Genomic DNA, 21,069 nt, shown 5'->3' with positions numbered 1-21,069 from the left:
CCCCATGTCTCGTACCTGACCAGAGCTTTGATGATGAGATCCAGTGAGCGGCGGTGCCCTTAGAAAAGATCCAAGGTGCCCAAGAAAGCACTGTTGTTTAAATATGCCTCCCACACTACACTGAAACGTAGTCGGCTAACATTTAAGATCAAATCTGCAAGAGCATGCTGGTACATGGAAAAACAACAAACATAAACGAGAAGGAAAGACCAAAAATGTATGGAACAGGGGAACCAAGACTTATGCTCGCGCATATATCAAGGGCATTAGAAGCTGAAACTGACCAAATCCCGCATCATCCTCCTGCACTTTGAACTTTGAAGCTACACCAATACATATTGCAATTTTTGCATACATTTAGGGTAATTAGCATGGAAAAGGACAGAGAGCAAACTTATGAGAAAACTGAGGTATAACGTTAGGGATCACTGAAAATCCAAGTATTTACAAGAACCGATATGTGCAGGGTTTTGGTAGCTTAGTACTAGGTATCACCAGAGAGACATTATAAACTAGATTTCCCAGGCAAAACTCATTGGCAAGAATATAAATCTGCAGGGGTATGCACTATGCAGTGTTGAACCAAAAAATGAAACTTATCCGCCATGATATGTCATGCTGGTAGTATTTCTATATTTTCAAGACCAATGCTGTATTGCCTCGAGGGTCTGCAACAATGAGCCACGGGATGTAAACCAAGCTCATCCAATCCATGGTTTATCTCGGCATTCAAGTTCAAGTATGGCTGCAGCCAGCTGCTTCACTCTTGGTACAAGTGATCCCCTATCTTCTTTGCAGCTTCCAAAAATTTACAGGGAGGATCAAAAGGCTTCACTGAAATCTCAAAATGGAATTCAACTTCACCATAATGTACTGGGATCTCAAAGATTTTCTCTCTTACAGCAGTGCTGATGGCTCTGATTTTACATCGAGCTTTTCTGAGGTTTCTGGTGAAACTGTCAGGAGTGAAATACGAATGCAGATGAGGAAATATCAAGTATCTGAACAAGAAAGCCAAATCGAACCAACGTTTCAGGAAAATATCATGTAAATGATGGCATTGTGTTGGTTTCGGTCAGATATTTTAAAGTGATATCCACCGTCCTTACCATTTCCATGAAAATGCATTCTAGGACAGGACTAGTGATTTTTCCCACAGAACCATCAGTAAAAAACTGCCATTCAACATCGTTACTCCTAATTAAAACAACGGGGAGAAAAAACAAACAAGAAGAGGTGCAAAATATCTAAGGTGGAAATGCATTTTCTGTCTCCTGAAGAAATACTAAATCAAAAACGCTACTCGTACTTCAACAGGAGGTTGGAAAGGATTTCCAGTGCTTAATACAGAAATAAGGCAGAGTTTTTTACCTTTTCTTGTCTCTGACTTCTTGGAGGAAATGAGAGATGAGTTTAGAATGGCGTCAACGGCTTCACATTGTTCTTTCCTTTTTTTCTAATTAAGTCTACAGGAATACGATCACTACCATCATTGACCTCCCTGGTCTTGAGGCTGCCTTCAGCTGAGGAGGTAGAATCCAATTTCTTTTGATTTCTGTTACATTCAATAGATTTCCTTGGTCCTCTCAACATGTTCAATTTCATTTTTTTATGGCGACCACTCATTTCATGTTCAGAACAGTCCCTAGTACTCTTCGAATTATCACATTTATCTTTCTTCTTACTCGTACAAGAATTCGAGTCACGTTTCTTCTCGCTTCCCTCTTTGCCCTTGCTCTCACCATCAGTAACAGGTTCCTCTGTATTTACAGACTTGACATTTTTGGGAAGACCATGTTCATCTCTTGATTTTCTGTTGCTACTTTGGATATCTCCCCTTTTAGATGAAAAATTCTTACCATCTCCAGCAACAGTCCTATCGTATTGAGTTGCAGAACTGATAGACTTTTTATCCTTGTGCATAGCTCTGTGCAGTTTCTGCTTGTTTTGTTTGCCAAGAGTTTTTATCCCTGTGCATAGCTCTCTGCAGTTTCTGCTCGTTTTGTTTGCCACGATTGCCATTGCCTTCAGCATGCTTTGCCTGCCTCAAATGATTATTAATACTTTCTTCCCTGCAAGTATCCCTAGGAGCTGTTTTGAACAAGGATTCATATGGCTGTTTTCCTGAGATGACCAAATCTCTCTTTACTATCGCCCAATCATGGTTTGTCTGCAAGGTCCTCGCATTACCCAAAATCCAAAGATAGAGCTTGGCTCTTGTCAGGGAAACATTCATCCGTTTAACATCAGCGACAAATCCAATACTGCCGGGATTCGATCCATTTGTAGAGGAACTTGAATTAGATGCTCTAATAGTGGAAAGTATCAGTATACCAACCTCTCGATCCTGAAATGAAATCCATCAACAGTATTGAACACAATATCAGCTACACCAGATGATCCAAACGCCCTAGAAAAACGAGCGCAGAGGTGAGATACGGCTCTTTTATGGAGTAATGGTGCCAATTCTACCACCAACAAGCTCGGATTAGTCTACTGATCAAGAAGATTTGCTTCATCTCTTGATTTGAGTTTAAATCTTAAAACAACACTTAAAAATAATTATTTTTAAAAAATATACCAAGTTCATATAAAAAACACATGACCCACGAAAAAGACTCATCTCAATTGACACAATCAGCCCCTTAAATTGAATATCTTACAGATAAATTATATACACTTTAGCACAGACCAACCCATTTTGGATTTGAATAAATGGAACCAAATTTATTAGTGCTGAGAATTATCAGTGACAAAATTGTTAATGACAGAACGAAAATCTGTTTGGTACATATCAAAGATTATGAGACGCCAAAACTTTTTTTTTTTTTTATTCTGAAGCTCGGCTGATAAATTTAGCTTAGGTCAGAAATTGAAATGGGCATTACATAAAAGGATAGCCCAATCATATAATGATGATATCCATGAACCTCTTATATCCAAAGATTCAATCCTGGGTCACCGGAACAGTCACCAGCAGGCCCAGCTGCCACCTTCCGCCTTGTGATTATGATATGACAATCCCAACATTGTCCTCCGAAGGAACATGATGCAGCATTTTTTTGCCAAAGCTGTTATAAAAGCCGTTTCTCAACAAGTAGTATATCTTTCCAAGCTTCATAAAACATCCAAGTGATGCCTGAGGAAGGCATCACTTTCAAACAACTTGCACCCCACCCTCTGTAAAGTCCCATCAATCCCTCCTCCCTGATTACTTCTGAAAGTGCTGCTGCCATGTGGGGTGGACATTTACCTTGCAGAGCTCCCACCATTAGCCGTTTCCTGGCCACCTCTAATGGAAAGCTAAGGGTGCTAGCAGTAAAACCTGTATATCCAAAATATAAATGAATTATTACCAACTAGCTGACCGAGAAGGTGTTGTAACAACAGTTATCAGTTAGAATGCAGGTCTATCTAATCATTTATGCTCTACTAGCCATATGATTGCAATGTATGATAAATCTCCACACTTTAACTTAGAAATAAGAAGCAAGTAAACAGTTTCTCTAATACTACTCTGAAAACTAATGTTTATTTGAAATATACTTGGTTTCTCACCAGAAAAGGCTCCAATTAGGAGCATCTCTGGACGGTTTAGTGACTTCTTATTTTTTCCCTTACAATAAGATGTCTTCATCGTGTCATACATGAAATAGTAGCATGTACTGTATGGAAGCATGCCAATCAGTGTAGGTGAAATCCCGGCATAGAAGGCACCAATCCCTCCATCCTTGTAAATCTTGCTAATTGCAATGCTTAAAGTAGGGTATATATCACGGCTCACAGTCAATCTATCCTGTAAGAAATACAAGTGTCACGATCAGTTTTAACTAGAAAACAGAGATAAACAGATGTCTCAACTCTCAAAGATTTTCAGACTTGATTCTGTAGAAGGAAAAGGTTGTGACCCAATATCACATCTAATTTTCATTAATTAAAACAAAACATAATATGATATACCATTGCACCATATTATCCAAGTCAGAGCAGGATCCCAGGAGGGATATGAACATATATAATCATGATGAATATGCAGTAAAACAACAGATAGCTACTTAATGCTAATGAAGTTTGATCTGATTTTCCATTTTTGATATTAAAGCTTGTAGTGCAAATACCTTCAAAACTTCGAGAGGATGGCATGCAAGTGTGCTAAAAATCCCAGCAGCGGCACCACCCACAGCAACTGGAGAAATCCAGGAGAGAGAAAAGCTCAAACTAAGAGGACCAAGTTGCACCCTTGGACATTCACTCTGATTCCATTTCTCTTGTGCTGATGTCATCGCTCGCTTGACACACTCGAATGTTCCAAGTTCAATTGCCTGAGTAGGAATTATACGAAGCATATTGATTCCATTTCCAGCCCACAGTCCCTGCCAACCCTGCTGCTCAATCACCTCCAAGAAACTACCAGAAATGTTTTTGGATCCAACACCAACCACCATTCTTGTTCTGCATTTTAAAAGGTAAAAAATCAGGGAAGATGTTTGGCTGTTCATGAGTTAGTGGTCAAGACGAATAAAAATAGTTAACAACAAATCGAACATTTCAAAATATCTAGCATGTGTAAGTAAAACTTTGGAAGCTCTCATAACCTGGTTGGTTTCATGATACAAATGCTGATTTATGCTATAGCAAAGCTGGTAGGAGTGTACGGAAATTTTCCAAATAGAATCAATCAAGAAACTCCTCTTCTTTCTTCTGAGATCTCGGAATTTAATAACTTACATTGATTTATTCGACCAAATTTCTAGAGCTCTTTCACTTTCAAATTTTACTTCATAGAATAGATTTACTTCGATAACAGACTAGATCTCAAACTCAGTTTGCACTAACCGATAGAAACTGACTTCAATAGCAACTAACAATAGCAAATACTAATCTGATGGTTATATAAAAGCAGTAACACAAGTGCTATAGAAACAAGAAGACACAGAACAAATCTTAACCTGATGGTTTCTAAAGGCGCAAGCACAGCTTTCGTCATAGCCCCTGCTAAAGCCCCACTGAGAAACTCACCGGCTTCTCTACTCCTCATGAAATCCTGAATTTTTCATCATATTCAATTCAAAATATTTTTTATTTAAAAAAAAAGGCAAAAAAGGAACATTCAACTCACCCAATTGAAAAAAAAAAGATATGGGCTTTACTTTTATTCTGAATGTAAACCAACTTGGTTCTTTATTAAAGAGAGAAATAAAAGGCAGATTCAGAATATTCCATCCACAATTCATTTATTTACTGAATAACTTTCCTTTTCCTTCATTACTCTCGGTCTCGACGCAAGCAAAAAAATAAATAAATGACAAAGAATTGCTTTAATTCCAAAGGGGAGTAAAAAATGGTGATGAGGAGTAAGCAGGAGGCACATACGCTAACAGCAAGCTTGAGATCAGGGAGTTGAAATCGAAGCTCAAAAGGAACAGCAAGAGTAGGAGGAGAAGGTAGAGGGATAGGTTCGTCTAGCTCCTTGGGAAGCACCATGGTGACCCCACCGAGCACGTCTCCAAGAACCCCGCACTTCTTCTTCTGCGATTCAGTTTCAAAATCCATCGTCGGTTTTTTTTTCTTTTTTGAAAAAACAAGAAAAAAAGAGCTTATTTTTTAAAAAGAGTAGTATGAAGCTATATAGTAGTTGGTGTTAATAGAGGGAGAGAGGGACGTACCAGAGAGTGGGACTTTTGGGTTCGAAGAGATATTTTCCCTTTCCCTCTCGATAGAGTTTTTGTTTGCTTGCTTGCTTCCTTTTGTTTTGAAAGAGAGTCGAGAGGGGAGGGGGTATTTCTTGGGTTTTTAGGGCTTTTTGTTTTTGGTGACTCCTTCTTTCCTAGGGTTTTTGAAAGGCGCAATTTTGAGCGCTTTTTCTCCTCTTGCTAGAGGCTGTGTCTGTCTGTGTCAGAAACAGATGCCCTACCAACTACAGCATAAATATTCGATTGCTTTTAAAGAATTTTAAATATATTTAAATTATTTTTAATATTAATAAATCAAAACAATTTAAAAATAAAAAAATACTTTTAAACATCGATCAACCACATTTCAAACATTTTCAGTAAGTGATGTATTTTGCTTGGAATATATTAAAATAATATTTTTTATTTTGAAAAAATTATTTTTGATATTAATATATTCAAACGATGTAAAAATATATAAAAAATTAATTTAAAATAAAAAAAACTTATTTTTAAAAATACAAAAACAAACAAACACTTCAAATAAATAAATAAATAAAGAGAAGGAATGAGTTTGCGGTGAGAGTAATCTGAGTATGTAGTATGCACTTAAAATATTAGAAAACAAAAAAGAAAATAATGGAAAATGAAAGAGAGATTCATGAATGTATTCATAGTGTTATTGTTGTTCCCCCATAATAGTTTTTATAAATCCAAGTTGTAATTTCCAACACCAAATTGTAGTTTGATAATTAATGATTGGAGTGCCCCCGCTGACTCTGTTCTTTTTCAAATAAACAATTAGCAGAATACTCTTGTTTTCCTTGTTGAATGGCCGACCCTTTCCAAAGTCCATAGAAACTAAAAGATTTCTTTTCATGGAAAACAAAAAAATTGAGAATTTGGAGATGGAAAGGGAAAGAATTGTCGAAGCACAGGAATTGGTGGGGGCCACCTGCCATGTGATTTACCCTTCTTTTTTTCTTTTTTTTTTTCTCATTGGGATACTCGTCCACAAATGACCAGGGACCATTTAAAGAGACTTCTGTAGACAAGGAATGGGATAGGAAAGCGAAGCTGTGAACATCCTCCAAAAGGCATTTGCCACTTGTGTTATTGGACCTTTGGCATTAACACAAGTTCACAAAATTCACAACAATCATTTACACGCTCTTGGTTCCTGATGTTTTGGATCTTACTGTCCCTGAAAATCACATCCAAAGGGCACAAAAAAATTTGTGGACGGACAGAGCAATCGAAGTTCCCCGCATGCTTAAAAAACAAAATGCTTCAAGCAAATTCGCAATGGATTTCTCAAATGAAAAATGTTGCAATGATAAGACAAGTACTTGCTCATCATATTATCAATCTGTCCGAAGAATCTGTTTAATATGAAAAAATCATAAGACTTCACGGATGGGCAGAATACAAGACTATATTTAAATCAACAAGAGTTCCTTCCAGCTATGGATGTAATGAGACCACAGAACACTAAAAAATGGCAGTACATGTACAATTTACAGAGCATCTGAATCTACAGAAATGCCGTTACCTCGCCCAAGAAATCGAGAGATGCAGGCACTGCCTGATTGTGAGTTCTCAGCGAGCATGTAAAGACAGAATAAGCATAATGCTGTGCCAGCAAAATCCAAACATAAATGTGTTAAAAAAAAAAAAAGATGATTAGTTATTGATAAATAAAGATTTTCCATGAAATATTCAAATAACAAGCAGTCAATATTGTGCATAGACAAATGCAGCCAGGCCACCATCTTAGAGCAAAAAGAAAGCACTGTCAAGATAAAGAACTCTGCCAACAAAAGAATTGACTCCTTCCAAACCCCATATGCTTCTAGTGATTTTGCTTGATTGTGCCCTATGTATTGACAATTCAACATATTGACTCGAAACTACAATCGTCATTTAAATCACATATCCACCTTGATCTGAGCCTTTCACTATTGTGCCTCAACAAAGAGTTCCATATGCAGTATTAATGAATGACAATGACACAGAACAATAGGGAGAATAAAGTCGATTCAAACAAGACAAGTCATGAAAAGTATGAATCTACCATAAGAGTGTGTGCGCCATTTAGCCACATAAGGATTTCTTCAGTAGATTAGTTAATGTAGCCAAAAAGCAAAGGCAATGAGTAATCATAGAAGGACTTTAAGCATGATTCCAACATAAAACTGCCAAGTCAACAGGTTTTTGTATTCTTTTCTCACTCTTTTTTTAATAAATTTATTGGAAAAAAAAAGATATCCATACAAAAGCGAGGATAAAGATCCTCCTACAATTGAGAGACATGGACAGCAACCAAGGAAAACAAGATCCCTCCAATCCCACTGCATATCAGATAGGGATACCACAGTAAAACCCCAAATTTTTCTATCCACATTTTTTTTCCTCCAGAGGAGAGAATTGTGGGAGTAGGTATTGGATTTGGATCTTATGAGCACGCATTAACTATTTTTAACCCATTCATCAAAGAAACTTGATTAATATTAACTCTCATTCTCTACAAAACAATAGATGTAATGAAACAGAAACTGAAGATCTAAAAAGAGAAACTTGATTGATATGAACAGAAGAAGAACAAGCATATTGAAAAAAAAAAAACAATACAGATTTCTTATTGCAGTTTTATACATAAGAACAAAACCAATAATAATGTCATTTGCAAACAAATTATGGCCCACATACCAGCATAAGCAATTGTAACCCCTGAGACCAGTCGGCCCAAAGATGATAGTATGTAAAGACAAACGATGACCTGAGGAAAGAAAAAGACAAGATTAACTTCCTGTTACATTTGATAAAATCTGTAAAGAAAAATGTTGTGGCCATTGTGAAGGCATGCCAGTAAAAACCAGAAAGCTTTTCTACAAGACTCTTCAAGAGGTTCCCGAATGAGCAATGAATCTCGGTCCAGGCAGGTTAATTTGTAGAAAATCACATGATTTAGCTAAGACTGCTAATTCTAGACAATAAATGGGACTGGGAGAGGGGGGGCAGCATCTGCCGATCAAGGCAATGAGAAAATCAAAAGATACCACAGACAAACCCCATCTGTTAAGATATAAAATGCAGAGGCTCAGTCCTATTTATTGCAGAGATCATGATGATGGATTTTAAGATTCAAGAAGCATGCCTACATCAACAGTAGAAGATTATCTGAGGATAAAGAAACATAACTCATCCCTAGTCTTCACTTGCATTAATTAACAATTTTCCCGCGTCCAAAATCAAGTGAATAATAGCATTGGAAATGGACCTAAAAAGATAGTTATATTCAGAAGCAACAACTTGTTTTGGATAAAGTCGTACAAAGAATCCTAATTACACCTTGTTGCAGTTGCATTAGCATGATGAAGTCAAATTGAAACCCGACTAAGCAGTAGTGAAGTAAGAAATGGAGGGATGGATAACCTTGAAGAAAAGGCGCTTGTCGTGGCCAGTAGCAGCAACCCTGAGGACAGATTCAGCAGCTCCAATGGTATTAGCAAACCATGCTACTATACTGTTAGCTGTGTCCTGTGATATCTGCCACTCCAATGGATCCACTGGTACCCTATTTTTATTATTTTTAATTGCAATTCCATCATCATAATTATTATTATTATTATGACCAAAATGCAATTCAAAGGAAGGAAAAGAAAAACCCTAAAATTGGAATTGGGGAAAAGGAAAGGAAAGGAAAGGGAAAAGAGAGAGAAGTACGAGATGTTTAATTGGCGGAAGAGAAGGCCGAGAATAGCGAGGGAGCAGAGGAGGACGATGAGGACATCGGACATCAAAGAGAAGAGGCTAGAATTCCGATAGGCACAGTGGTAGTAAACCAAGGTTCCACTCACTAATCCAATCAAAGCCTTCCCTATTTCACCACCACCACCTTCTAGCTTTCCCTTGATGTTGCTTATGCTATCTCTATCTGCCATCATCTTCTTCTTCGTTTTCAATCTTCCATTTCTTCCTTGCTCTTGTTGGATGGATCCCCACTGCAGATTCACGAGCCTTTGACCTTTCTTTTCAACTCTAGTTTTAACTTTAAACTAATCTAACCATCTCTTTTCTTCTCTCTCTCTCTCTCTCTCTCTCTCTCTCTCTCTCTCTTTTATTCGAGTATTTTATTTAACAAAACTCCATCTGGCCTCAATTAATATTTTTTTAAAATTACGTATTTTCATAACACGTGTTGTGTTTATATAATATCATCTACGGTGAGAGTTAATAAAAAAAAAACCTTTTTTACAAATAATATACTCATATACAAAAATTAAAAATCAGAAGTTTAGTTCAGTTTCATGCAAAATTGAAGATGCTTTTATATTATTTGTTTGTTTTTTAAAATTGATATAAAAATTAAATTAAATTAAAAAAATTTACAAATAATGTGATATTTTAAATTGATATAAAATTGAAGATGTTTTTATATTATTTCTTTGTTTTCATATATAAAAATTAAATCAAATCAAATTAAAAAAATTTACAAATAATATAATATTTTAAAATTTTTTGTAACTTCTAAAAACCAAGTCTAGAAAACCACTTTACATGTTATTGAGAAACTCCAGTAATATCTTATGAGTTTTTTTATTTTTAGAAATATAAATATAGATATACAGTAAAATGTGGGTGTATATATATATATATTAACAATATCTAAATGGCATGGGGAATCATTATTCCTCATACCTAAAACACTGTGGATTACAACAATAATTTACATTGATTTTCCCCCTCTTTTTTTTTTTTGCTAACTTTTCCTTTTTAAAAAAAAATTATTTTTGTTGATTTTACTTTTTAAATATTGACCTGGTTAAAATTTTTTCTTTGTAATTTTTTTCTTTAAAATACTGTAAATTGCTGCGATATTTTTCCACATAGTTTTTCTATTTTATTTTTTTATTCTTCAAAATTATATTTGTCAATTTTTTTTAATATTGAGTTAATTGAGAATTTTTTTTATAATTTTTTTTCTTTAAAACATTTTTTATTGTTACAGTGTTTCTCCACATGGTTTTTTTATGATTTTCTCTGAAATTATCTTTTTTAATTTTATTTTTTAATATTGAGCTGGTTAAAAATTACAGTTACAATATGTGAAGAAAGCACTGTAATTTTCCTCGAAAATTACTGTTGATTGCTACTGTGTTTTTTCCCACGTGGTTTTTTTCTGTTTTTGTTATGTTTTTCTCTAAAATTATCTTTATTAATTTTATTTTTTAAATATTAAGCTGGTTAATAATTGCAATTACAAGTAAATACAAGTTTTTTCTCACAAAAAACTATGGATTGATATAGTTTTTCCTCACATGGTTTTTTTCTAGTTTCTTTTATGTTTTTTTTTTTGTGATTTTTTTTCAAAATTATCTTCGTCGATTTTAATTTTTTTAATATTGAGTTGGTTAGAATTTAACTTTGTAATAAAGTTTAATCATCTGGGGAAAGTATTGTAACTTCGCTCATAAAACATTGTGGATTGCTACAGTGTCTCTCCGCATGGTTTTTTTTTGTTATAATTTTTTTCAAATTATCTTTTTCAATTTTATTTTTTTTAATATTGAGTTGTTTGTGAATTACAATTACAAGTCATTACAAATAAGGCTAAATCATGTGGGGAAGCACTGTAGCTTTCATCACAAAACACTGTGAATAGCTACAATGTTTCCAACATGATTTTTTTTTTGGTGTTTGTTTTGTTATTTTTTTTCTAAAATTGTCTCTGTTGATTTTTTTTTAATATTGAGCTAATTAAGAATTTAACTTTGTAATTTTTTTCTTTAAAACATTGTGAATTGTTGCAGTGTTTTCCCATGTGATTTTTTTATAATTGTTTTTTTAATATTGAGTTGGTTAAGAATTATAACTACAATAAAACTAAATCATATGAGAAAAGCGTTGTAGTTTTTCTCACAAAACACTGTGGATTGCTACAATATTTTTCTAAATGGTTTTTTATTTTATTTTATTGGAAAAAATACTATAGTTTTCCTCACAAAACATTGTCAATTACTACAACGTTTTTTTCTCATGAGTTTTTTTCCTTCCAAAATTATCTTTGTTGGTTTTTTTTTAATATTAAGTTGGTAAAGAATTTAGCTTTGTAATTTTTTTTATTAACTGAAAAGCTAAATCACGCAATGAAAACACTGTATCTTTCCTCACAAAACACTGTAAATTGCTACAAATCATTTTGTTCAGTATCTAAGTTTTTAATCATCAACACAAACTTTTTTTTTCGTCATGAAATATTTATTCCATCATACCTTTAATTTATATTATTTATCTAGCGTTGATTCACAATTATAACACTATCAAGTGCATTTATTTTATAAACCCACAACAATGCGCAGACATGTCATCTAGTGTATATATAAAGGGGAAAAAAGAAAGAAGAAAGAAAGAAGAAGACAAGCTCAGCTTAATCAATGAAATAAAAAAGACACCAATCACCATTACTTAATTCTATACATAAAATATACAAATCAAAGGAGTATATTTATAATACATTATAATTCTGTTTTATTAAATTCTGCAATCTCAACAAGCACCTACAAATGGCACGACACCCCTCATTCCTGCCATTTCTCCGAGTTTCAGCTGTCCATCCCATGTTCTCTTCTCTTCTCTTCTCCTGCCCCCCCATGTTTCCATGCCTGCAACGATCAGCATTCCCAGTCAGTTCGCCCCTGTGTCTTCTTCTAACCGATCAAGTTTCCAGCACTTGCCCTTCTGCATCATAAATCAAGCATTACCATCATTGCCACAGCTCTAGCACTAAAATCACAAGGCTCGTTTTTTCAGGTGCAAAAATGAAACTCGTGCTTTATTTTAGGATTCAAAAAGGTTGGCGCACCTTCACCGCATAGTTGCTCGAACCGGGCAACAATGTGCTTCCCGTAAGTGTACTTCTTCAGAGCATTAAGGTGGGCATTGATACGACTGAGCAATATTTCCTTCTGTTTATCATTGCTTGTTTCAAGTATCTTTTGGACAACATAATTGGCAAATTGGTCCTTCATCATTATCTGACATTCAAGGCCAAAAGAAGATGCAATTAGCAAGCAGAAAACAGTCTATAGAGTCCTATCATACAGTATCACTGGCGCGTATTGCCAAGAATCTGTGCATTGTCAACATTCAGACAAATTCTTGAATGGTACCAATTTGAAGAAATCAGTTTGACTATATCTCAGTTCATAACAATCTTATTCATTTGCAATTCTATTTGAGGACAAATAGTAGTGATTCAACCTCTGATACTTCTTTTCTTTTAAATAACCTCTGCTCAAGAAGAGTTTATAATCACCTTACAGAGAGTTTATTAATCTCAAGGAAGAAACAGAGCCTACCATTAGAATATCCAACAGCACCAAATTCTAAATCCAGTTCAAAAACTTCACTTTAATGAGCAGATGATTAATTAAACATGTTGCTTTAACTAAACTTTGGCTATGGTAGATTTGGGTTTGAAGTGCTTCCAGCATAGCTGGTTCCGAAATCAACACAGAAGATGGTTGCGCTAAGCTGGCAGCTAAAATGGAACTCATCATATCAATAATGAAATTGATCAAGATAAGAGGAAAACAATGCAGTATCCAACCCCAACTGAGAAAGGTAAAAAAGAAAAAGGCTTCCACGAGCTCAATAAATAAAACTGAAAGCCCCTTCTAGTAGTAGTAATCAGGGGATAAAATAACTCAAAACAATGAAGGGCAGTGGTTTTCAAGTTACAGTGTTACTTATTTCTCCTTTTAACTTACCAGCAAGTTGTCATTTTCCTCAGACTGCCCAATAATCTCCCCAATCATGAGCTCCCTTTCAGCAGCATCAGCATGCTTCAAACACTTCTCGACAACATTTGATGCATACTTATGCTGACTCATTTGTACAATTTTCCCAGTCAACTTGCTGATAATTTGGCTCCTCTCATGGGGCTTTCCCCTCTCCAAAACATGCTGCAAGCAGCAAAGCAAATCTTAAGAGGAAAACAAATTGGAAATACTCAATAGATGTGGAGGCGAAGGGCAAAACATGAAATACAGGAGCACACAAATTCCTAACAAAATATGGTAATATGAAAACAAATTAAAACTTGGACCAACTGCACCAGCAAGGCACGGTAAATACTGGCTCAAACTAATAAGCTAGCCCACAAAGTAAATCTACAATTAGCCAAACCTAACAAAAATTTAGTAGCAGTTTTTCAAAAATGAAAAAAAAAAAAAAAACTTGCTATAAAACCAAAAATCAATATAATTGTCCACTTGTTAATTTGAGACTAAAATCCCTTCTACACACCAAAAAAAAAAAGATACCAATCTGCAAGGGGCGGTTGTGCCCTAACTTTTGTTGGGGCAAACTGTTCATATTAGTGATCAACACTTCACATGCAAAACGTTGATACTCGTATCATAAAGTATATTGTGCTGTGGAAAAAACAAACCTGGGTAACATAGTTGCCATACTGGTCTTGAGCAAGAAGGTAGGAAGATTCTAAGATCTCATCAACTATACATTGACTTTGCAGCTCATCAGAACAATGCTCCAAAACTCTCTATCACAAACCAAAAGCATAGAGTTGAAGTATGGTAGAGAAAATGATAAAGAAGATTGTGTCCCCATTAAACAGTTGCATTACCTGAATGACACGGCAACCATAGGGATGAGTTGACAGTGTGACAACTTGGCCTCGAAACGCAGATATAATAAATTCAATATGCTCCGCGGGTACACATTCTATACACTTCTGTATTACATGGTTTCCATTTTGATCATGTACGCATCTCATAACATGCCCATCAAGCTCTTGAGCAAGTTTTGCTTTCTGATCAAGCTCAATCACTTCGAGGGCCTTGAGAAAGAAAATATATGATTATCTTTATCAACTAAAGTACTGTATTTGGGACGGCAAGACTATTCATGTAGGATACATAACATACCTTCTGAATTACACGACAACCATACATTTGCAAACTTAACTGCAACATTTGTCCAGAAAGTTTTTCTGCAAGCTCTATTCTCTGTTCAGGACTTCCATGTTCAAAAAACTGTAGTACAGAATACCAGGTTAAATAATCAATAACAATTGGTTTTTATGAAAATCAAGGATGGTGAGACAATTGCAAGGAGAAGAAAAAAAAAGGTCAAAGCAAGAAAAACATGATAACATACTTTTTGAATAACATAATTTCCAAAAACATCTGTCATTAGTTTTGGAGCATGAGGAAGAACTTCTTTAAATACAGACTCCTTTTCCTCAACATTGCAATTTTCCAGTTTTTGCTGAATAAATCGACTGCCATGTTGGTCAACACTGCAGTTAAGCGTACAACAAAAATTATTCTCGGTATTAATTTTTTATGCTTGGAATGACATGGCAATCAAAAAGAGATGCAAAAAACATGCAGTTTAGACACACCTGAATTCAACTATGCGCCCTGCTACATCAGAGAGTTCAAATTTCCGGGCATTGTTTGATTTTAGTTCTTCAAGAAAGTAATGCCTTTTGGGGTCATCAGCGCTGTTAACTGCTCTCTGTTCTTGACCTCTGAAATATAATCCTGAATTTCTACTGGAACCTTGGGGAAATCTCAAGTCAGTTCGCCGACTTAGATGATTGACTCCGCCTACTGGAGATGATGGAAGCACTGGACTGGTAAGAGGTGAGGCTGGGAAATGGGTTATGACACCCATGCCTGGGGGACCTCCATAATAGCTACCACCAGAAATTCCTATTTTTCCTGGAACGGGAATGCTTAAACCTCCATTTGTTGAAGTTAGAACTTTCTGATTGGCCATATGAGCAGCAGCTGCCAAATCTTTCTGTGGAATGAAAGAATCAATCTGAGGCCCAGTAGTTCCGCTTGATGCCAAACGATTATGAGGAGTAGCAGCACTATATACATCCCCGAAAGGATGTTGAAAGAGTTGTGCGTGAAGAGGGTCCACAAAAGAAGGTTGTAGCATTAATCCATGTTGTCCATAAAACTTGGCCAGATGTTGCAAGCTACCTATTTGTTGAACTGCTGAAGCATCAGCAGTTCGACCATCATTGCTTGGACCAGGAGCACCACCAAATGACACGGGAATAGTGCTGTGAGATGGAAATCCAGGCATATATGGGGAAATAAACGCGGAACCAACAGCATATCCACCCATATTATACTGTGGGGGGTATACACTAGATGGCTGGTAAAAGGGAGCCCCTGCAGTCATAAAAGCTCCTTGTGGTGCATAGAAAGGAGGGCTCATCGCAGGGGAATGCGATGATGGAAGTACCTCAGTGGAGGAGAATTTAGGATAACCATGAGAAGGTTTTCCCATGCTACTGTGAGATGGATTTGTACCTTGAGAAATCACTTGAACCTGATGTGGAATGCCTTGCTGGCTGTGTGAATGATGCTGTGGTATATTCCTTCCATAAGTTTGCTGATCTTGTTTGTTTTTTGTTCTCAACTCCATTCTGGCAGAGCCTGATTGATGGGAACCTCTAATCGAGGCATCAACCTCAAATCCAGTACCTTTAGTGCTGGATTCACCTTTTTGCTGGGTTGGAGTCCCAGCACGACATGGTGAAGTTGGCAAATCAGCACTTGGAGGATCATTGATGGATACCAACCTCAAAGCATCAACCTCCAGTGCATACGTATCAACACAAACATCAGAACCAGCATTTGATTCTGATATTTTGGACATGCTGGCAGAAGAAACATTTGATGAAATTGCATGGACATCATGATCAATCCCTACTTCTGCTGCATGGCTTGAGGAACGGGACTGGCTGTATACAGGAGAAGGGGTCCGAGGGAAGTCTTCCTACAAATTCATCAAAGAGAATGTAGGGGGTTTGAGGGCAATGGTTAGAGCAAAGCCACACATATCAAAAAGCGAGAAATTAGTTGATGAAATTTATATGATCTGGAAAAAGCTACACGTACAAATATACATGCAATATCCTTTGATATATTAAATGCTATACAACATATAAAATGTGACAGAAATTAAAAGGAAGAGACGAACAAATTTCAAGAGCATGAAATGAACCAAGCACGAAAAGTTAACGTGTCCCAGAAATTGAGACTCCCCACTGTTAATTCTAGACCAGCATCAGACCTCAGAAGAAACCAACTAAACCAGCAGCAAAAAATCACCAAAAATGTATAAGAGAGATGGCTAATAACATATCATGCTTATCATGCCAATTCACTAAACTCCAAGTGTTACTTTCCTGAAAGAAGAAAGCCACATACCTGAATGAGATCCACCAAACTCTTATGTCGACCTGCCAAAGAAGTTGTGTTCTGTCCAGATATATACACGCCACTATTTTCTGAAGCTCCTCTAGGTGATCTATCTTCATTTGGCTCCTCCTTGTGAGTTGAAAGGGAACTTTTGGGAAGTTGCAGGGATCCATTGCCACTTTCAGGTCTCCAATTATTCCCAAAACCACCAATATGGTGCACCAGGCGCCGATTCTCCCGTGACAATAGTGGTGGAGGAAGCCTTGGATTCAAGTTGACATTGGAGCAGTAGTATGCAAAGTAGGCTGGATCAGAGCGGAGTTGTTCTTCTGACTCACAATTTTCAATAACACTGCCTAAACTTTCCAAGCTAGAACTCATGCCTGAGTTGTGTTGAGCTAAAAGGTTTCCAATAGCAGCAAATGACCCCTCCATACTTGGTGGTGCACTGCCACTTCGACTGGGAATCGTGTCAGTTTCATCGCCACGGAATCCCTGCCTCTTCAGAAGCAATCCTAATTCCTCTGCTGCCATACTTCTTAAGGGTGATCCAAGTACAGCAGAATCCTTAGAACTGGACCACTTTCTAGCACCACCACTCTCCACCATTCTCATGGGGCTTTCAGTAGCCATCCTGCTTAGACTTACAACCAACTCTTTTCTGTTCAGAGAAGAAACTTACATTGTTTCCAGCAATGCATCAAAGCCATGACGGTCCAGTTCTGCAATTCAAGAAGTAAAAATTACTAACCATTATAGAGATGACACAGGCAGGCTGCAGGCTGCAGGCACCTGACCTGTGACTAGGTACAGCTGAACAGAGTACTCCATGCTTTAAAATTGATAAATTTATGCAACTCCAAAACATTGATAACTTGTATAATTCTACTATCTGAAATATTTTCCTCTAAAAAGTCCATACCTGGTGCTTCAAAAATACCCAATTTCAAACAGAATTATGACAAAATATTTAAACCAAACACGAACAGCAAAAGTTTATTCTTCTGGTCAGCCTCTGTATATGTGGCTACACCATTAAAAACGATGAAAGCTCGATTTTTTTTTTCTCTTTGTAACCCCGACTGAAAACTTGGGAAATCCACTAAACCCCAACAGACAATTAAGACTCCACCGTCGAACAAAATCGCCAAATTAAAGGAAATAAAAGAAACCCTTTTATTCTTAAAGCCACAGACTCCCTCTACATGAAACCAAACCACTCAACAATCAAATTCACTGATCACAAACCATAGATGAGAAAAGCACTTAGGAAGAGAGAGCCTTACCAGCTGATAAAAAAAAAGACCTGGGGAGTCTGAAACAAACCCTGCCCCCGAGTCTGTTGGAGAGTTCTGGAGTAAGCACACAGATGTTAGAGAGAGAGAGAGTTTAGGGTTGAAAACTACAAATGGCAGTTTGCAAAGAAACCTCAGAGTTAACCCCGAAGCCAGGGTGAATTTCAAGTCTTCCTTTGGACTTTGTCTGTCCCCTCCACATTAATTAATTAATTAATTACAGCTTTTCATTTAATTAAGCATAATTAGGCACCTTGTTTTCTAGTGTTGTTATGTCGAAGGACGAGAATGCCACTATCTGCCCTCTTTGTGGGGGCTGGGTGGCGCTGTGACTTTGTGGCGGGACTTGGGGTGGTTTGGTCTTATGGGAGACACGGTTCAGGACCTCGGGTGATGCATGGACACGTGTTTGCTCAGGATCTTTCAAGAGAGACATGTTGGTGACACGTGGCTTCTTCAAGTTGCAGCTTGTCATGGAGGGCGTGTTTGGAGTGATTACACTCTTGCGTGTCTCTCCATTTTGGGATTTGATATATTCTGCAGGACTTGCAGGAAAGAAATCTCCCAAATATATGTTTAGGAAATTGGTCACATGGAATCAATGTCTCCTCGTGATTTTCCTTTATCTTGTGATCATAGGAATAGCTTCTAGTTTTTCCACCACTTTCTTCTTTTATATTTAGATTAAATTCTTTTTAGAAATATTTCAGTAGAGCTGTTCTTGTTTATATAAATTGTTGATGATTTTCTACAAGTCTTTCTGAATTTAGAAAGCAATGTGAAATGAAAAATCTCTTCTTTTTTTTTCATTTTGACACAAATAAAATATATTTTGATAATTGTCCATGAATTCCGTTTTTCTACGAGTAGATGGTATGCTGATATATATTTTGCACGAGTGCATTTGGCGTAAAAACTTTCCTTTTTATATTCAATTTTCATATAACAACCTGAGAAATAATCTATTTAGAATAGATTCATAATTATATTAATTATGGTGTTGGTTTTTGGGTTCAAAAATTAATTTTGAAGATTTTTATTTTTTTATTTAAATAAATATGATTTTTTTTGTTCTTGATAATTATTTAAATTAAAATAAAGAATAGCTTGAAATTCCATGGTCTTTACCATATGAAATACTATTTTAATCCACGCGTCAAGAAGAAAGGACAAGATGTCAAATATAATTTGATTTGCAGCAGATTATCAGTTGCACGATCTAAACAAACACTCGATTTGAACCACTATTCCTCTCTCTATCCACTTCTAATTGACACGTGGCATGCAAGCCAGGTGGCTAGCCTATCATTTACGCGTAAGTGCCAAAACCCTCTCTCCTGCAATTTCTTTACAGCCTGGTATAACTGCTTTAATTTAATTACATGGATGCCCCCTGTACCACCACGACCACAGTGCATTTATCAGATATTCAAGTACGGTTTGAAATCGTAATAATAATTATTTTTTAAAGTCTTGTTTTTAAATAATATTTTTTACATTAAAATGAAATGGAAAAACCCAAAAATTAAAAATAAATTTAAAAAAGCAATTATTTGAAGGAAGATAAACACGCTTTAAAAAACCCACGGATGGATAAGGTTGCAGGCCCGGAGAAAGCTTCCGGTTGAAGCCTGAGCAAGATAGATAGAGAGAGGCACAGGTGTACGTACCTCCGAGTCTGGGATATATAATATAATTATTAAAAGCGTATCTCCAAAGTAATAAAGAAACCTCTGACGTGACGAAATTTATATAATAAAGCATGAACCATCTCTTCACTTCCATGGAATCATCAATATTCTACTCTGGTTCTTGTAGTTTCAAATATCTCAACGTCAGCCTCAGTGTTTCCAAAACTTTCCCACGTCGTCCCTGTCCGCTGGATTTCAAGAGGAAAGAACCTAACATTTGGAATCAATTATACATTTTAATTGAATTCAATTACGGCGGTCCACTTAAATTCAAATCGATAAATAAATTGAATTTACATATTTATTTAAATGAGATAGAGTTTATATAACTATGCTTCAAATTGATATTTTTTGGTGTTTTCAGATCATTTTGATACGCCGATATGAAAAATAATTTTTAAAAAATAAAAAGATATTATTTTAATGCATTTCCAAACAGGGTTGTAACGGGAAGCTGCATGGGGATAGTTTCTGTCTTGGAAACATTAGGGACGGGATTGAGAAATTTGAAGCTATAGGAGCTGAAATAAATCTCTACCAAACCCCATAGAGAGAGAGAGAGAGAGAGGAAATAGTTTGTTGCATGTGATAGACTACAAAGGGCACGAAAAATCACACTGTATGGTGATTCGGTGACCGGCTTTTTAGTCAACGACCCGTTTTCTTTTTTTCTTCCTCTCGAATTTCTTATATGCTGTAAACACACTCGCACTTGTTTTTATTAAAAGCCATCGTCCATTCGTTTACATGTAAAATTTTACATATTAAAAATACATGATTAAATTATAATAATAGATTTAATTACGTATATATTTCTTTGAGATACTCTTCATGTGCATGAATTTTTTTATTAATGTCCAGCTCCTAATTTTGTTTTGGACGAGAAGATAGTCACTCGAGTCTGAAAACTTTAATAGTAAAATATCTTAACTTGATTTTAATTTAATGAATGAAAGGATTTTCATTATTTTGTTTTTAGTTTGATTTGACAAAAAAAAAAGACTTTGATACTCTATTTCCTTGATGGACCTGGATTTTTTTTAGAGAACTTTCAAGTATGTGTACGTGGTATTTAATTTTAGCTCGTTGTGTTTTATCTGATAATTTTATTGTTTATTTATAAATAGGCTATGTGCAATTTACCTTGAATATTTTTTTA

The 21,069-nt window shown here is 35.9% G+C and overlaps 3 protein-coding genes across 3 annotated transcripts; all 3 read right to left on the bottom strand.

Annotated features, from left to right (window-relative positions):
- Window positions 1-2,801: 2,801 nt before the first annotated feature.
- On the bottom strand, window positions 2,802-5,863 carry LOC133705507 (probable mitochondrial adenine nucleotide transporter BTL1). The gene is made up of 6 exons (XM_062130760.1): window positions 5,667-5,863; window positions 5,374-5,568; window positions 4,950-5,044; window positions 4,119-4,452; window positions 3,559-3,796; window positions 2,802-3,325 (listed from the first exon to the last, which is right to left on the bottom strand). Exons 2-6 carry the CDS (start codon window positions 5,551-5,553, stop codon window positions 3,075-3,077), a joined length of 1,098 nt encoding a protein of 365 aa, XP_061986744.1. The 5' UTR covers window positions 5,554-5,568; window positions 5,667-5,863; the 3' UTR covers window positions 2,802-3,074.
- Window positions 5,864-7,006: 1,143 nt separating this feature from the next.
- Window positions 7,007-9,802, bottom strand: LOC133705508 (reticulon-like protein B22). The gene is made up of 4 exons (XM_062130761.1): window positions 9,399-9,802; window positions 9,108-9,249; window positions 8,382-8,451; window positions 7,007-7,305 (listed from the first exon to the last, which is right to left on the bottom strand). Exons 1-4 carry the CDS (start codon window positions 9,617-9,619, stop codon window positions 7,190-7,192), a joined length of 549 nt encoding a protein of 182 aa, XP_061986745.1. The 5' UTR covers window positions 9,620-9,802; the 3' UTR covers window positions 7,007-7,189.
- Window positions 9,803-12,110: 2,308 nt separating this feature from the next.
- LOC133704941 (pumilio homolog 5) lies at window positions 12,111-18,415 on the bottom strand. Its single transcript, XM_062130007.1, has 10 exons — window positions 18,211-18,415; window positions 16,934-17,646; window positions 15,103-16,499; window positions 14,856-14,997; window positions 14,624-14,731; window positions 14,323-14,535; window positions 14,128-14,238; window positions 13,445-13,639; window positions 12,538-12,709; window positions 12,111-12,413 (listed from the first exon to the last, which is right to left on the bottom strand). The coding sequence occupies exons 2-10, from the start codon at window positions 17,555-17,557 to the stop codon at window positions 12,391-12,393; spliced, it is 2,985 nt and encodes a 994-aa protein (XP_061985991.1). The 5' UTR covers window positions 17,558-17,646; window positions 18,211-18,415; the 3' UTR covers window positions 12,111-12,390.
- Window positions 18,416-21,069: the final 2,654 nt, after the last annotated feature.

This window comes from Populus nigra, chromosome 10, assembly GCF_951802175.1.
Source record: "Populus nigra chromosome 10, ddPopNigr1.1, whole genome shotgun sequence".
Lineage (NCBI taxonomy): Eukaryota > Viridiplantae > Streptophyta > Magnoliopsida > Malpighiales > Salicaceae > Populus > Populus nigra.
Note: the sequence above shows the minus strand (reverse complement) of the source record. Positions and strands in the feature narration are given on the sequence as shown.

Excerpts from the sequence above, each read along its gene's own strand:
- LOC133705508 (XM_062130761.1), bottom strand. The coding sequence starts at position 9,619 with ATGATGGCAGATAGAGATAGCATAAGCAACATCAAGGGAAAGCTAGAA. Across the intron at positions 9,250-9,398 it reads TTCCGCCAATTAAACATCTC|GGTACCAGTGGATCCATTGG; the intron begins GTACTTCTCTCT and ends TAATAAAAATAG. Across the intron at positions 8,452-9,107 it reads ACAAGCGCCTTTTCTTCAAG|GTCATCGTTTGTCTTTACAT; the intron begins GTTATCCATCCC and ends TTCTTTCCTCAG.
- LOC133705507 (XM_062130760.1), bottom strand. The coding sequence starts at position 5,553 with ATGGATTTTGAAACTGAATCGCAGAAGAAGAAGTGCGGGGTTCTTGGA. Across the intron at positions 5,045-5,373 it reads ATCTCAAGCTTGCTGTTAGC|GATTTCATGAGGAGTAGAGA; the intron begins GTATGTGCCTCC and ends TGAAAAATTCAG. Across the intron at positions 3,797-4,118 it reads ATCCTCTCGAAGTTTTGAAG|GATAGATTGACTGTGAGCCG; the intron begins GTATTTGCACTA and ends TATTTCTTACAG.
- LOC133704941 (XM_062130007.1), bottom strand. The coding sequence starts at position 17,557 with ATGGCTACTGAAAGCCCCATGAGAATGGTGGAGAGTGGTGGTGCTAGA. Across the intron at positions 14,732-14,855 it reads GAAATTATGTTATTCAAAAA|TTTTTTGAACATGGAAGTCC; the intron begins GTATGTTATCAT and ends TCTGTACTACAG. Across the intron at positions 13,640-14,127 it reads ATGGCAACTATGTTACCCAG|CATGTTTTGGAGAGGGGAAA; the intron begins GTTTGTTTTTTC and ends TGCTGCTTGCAG.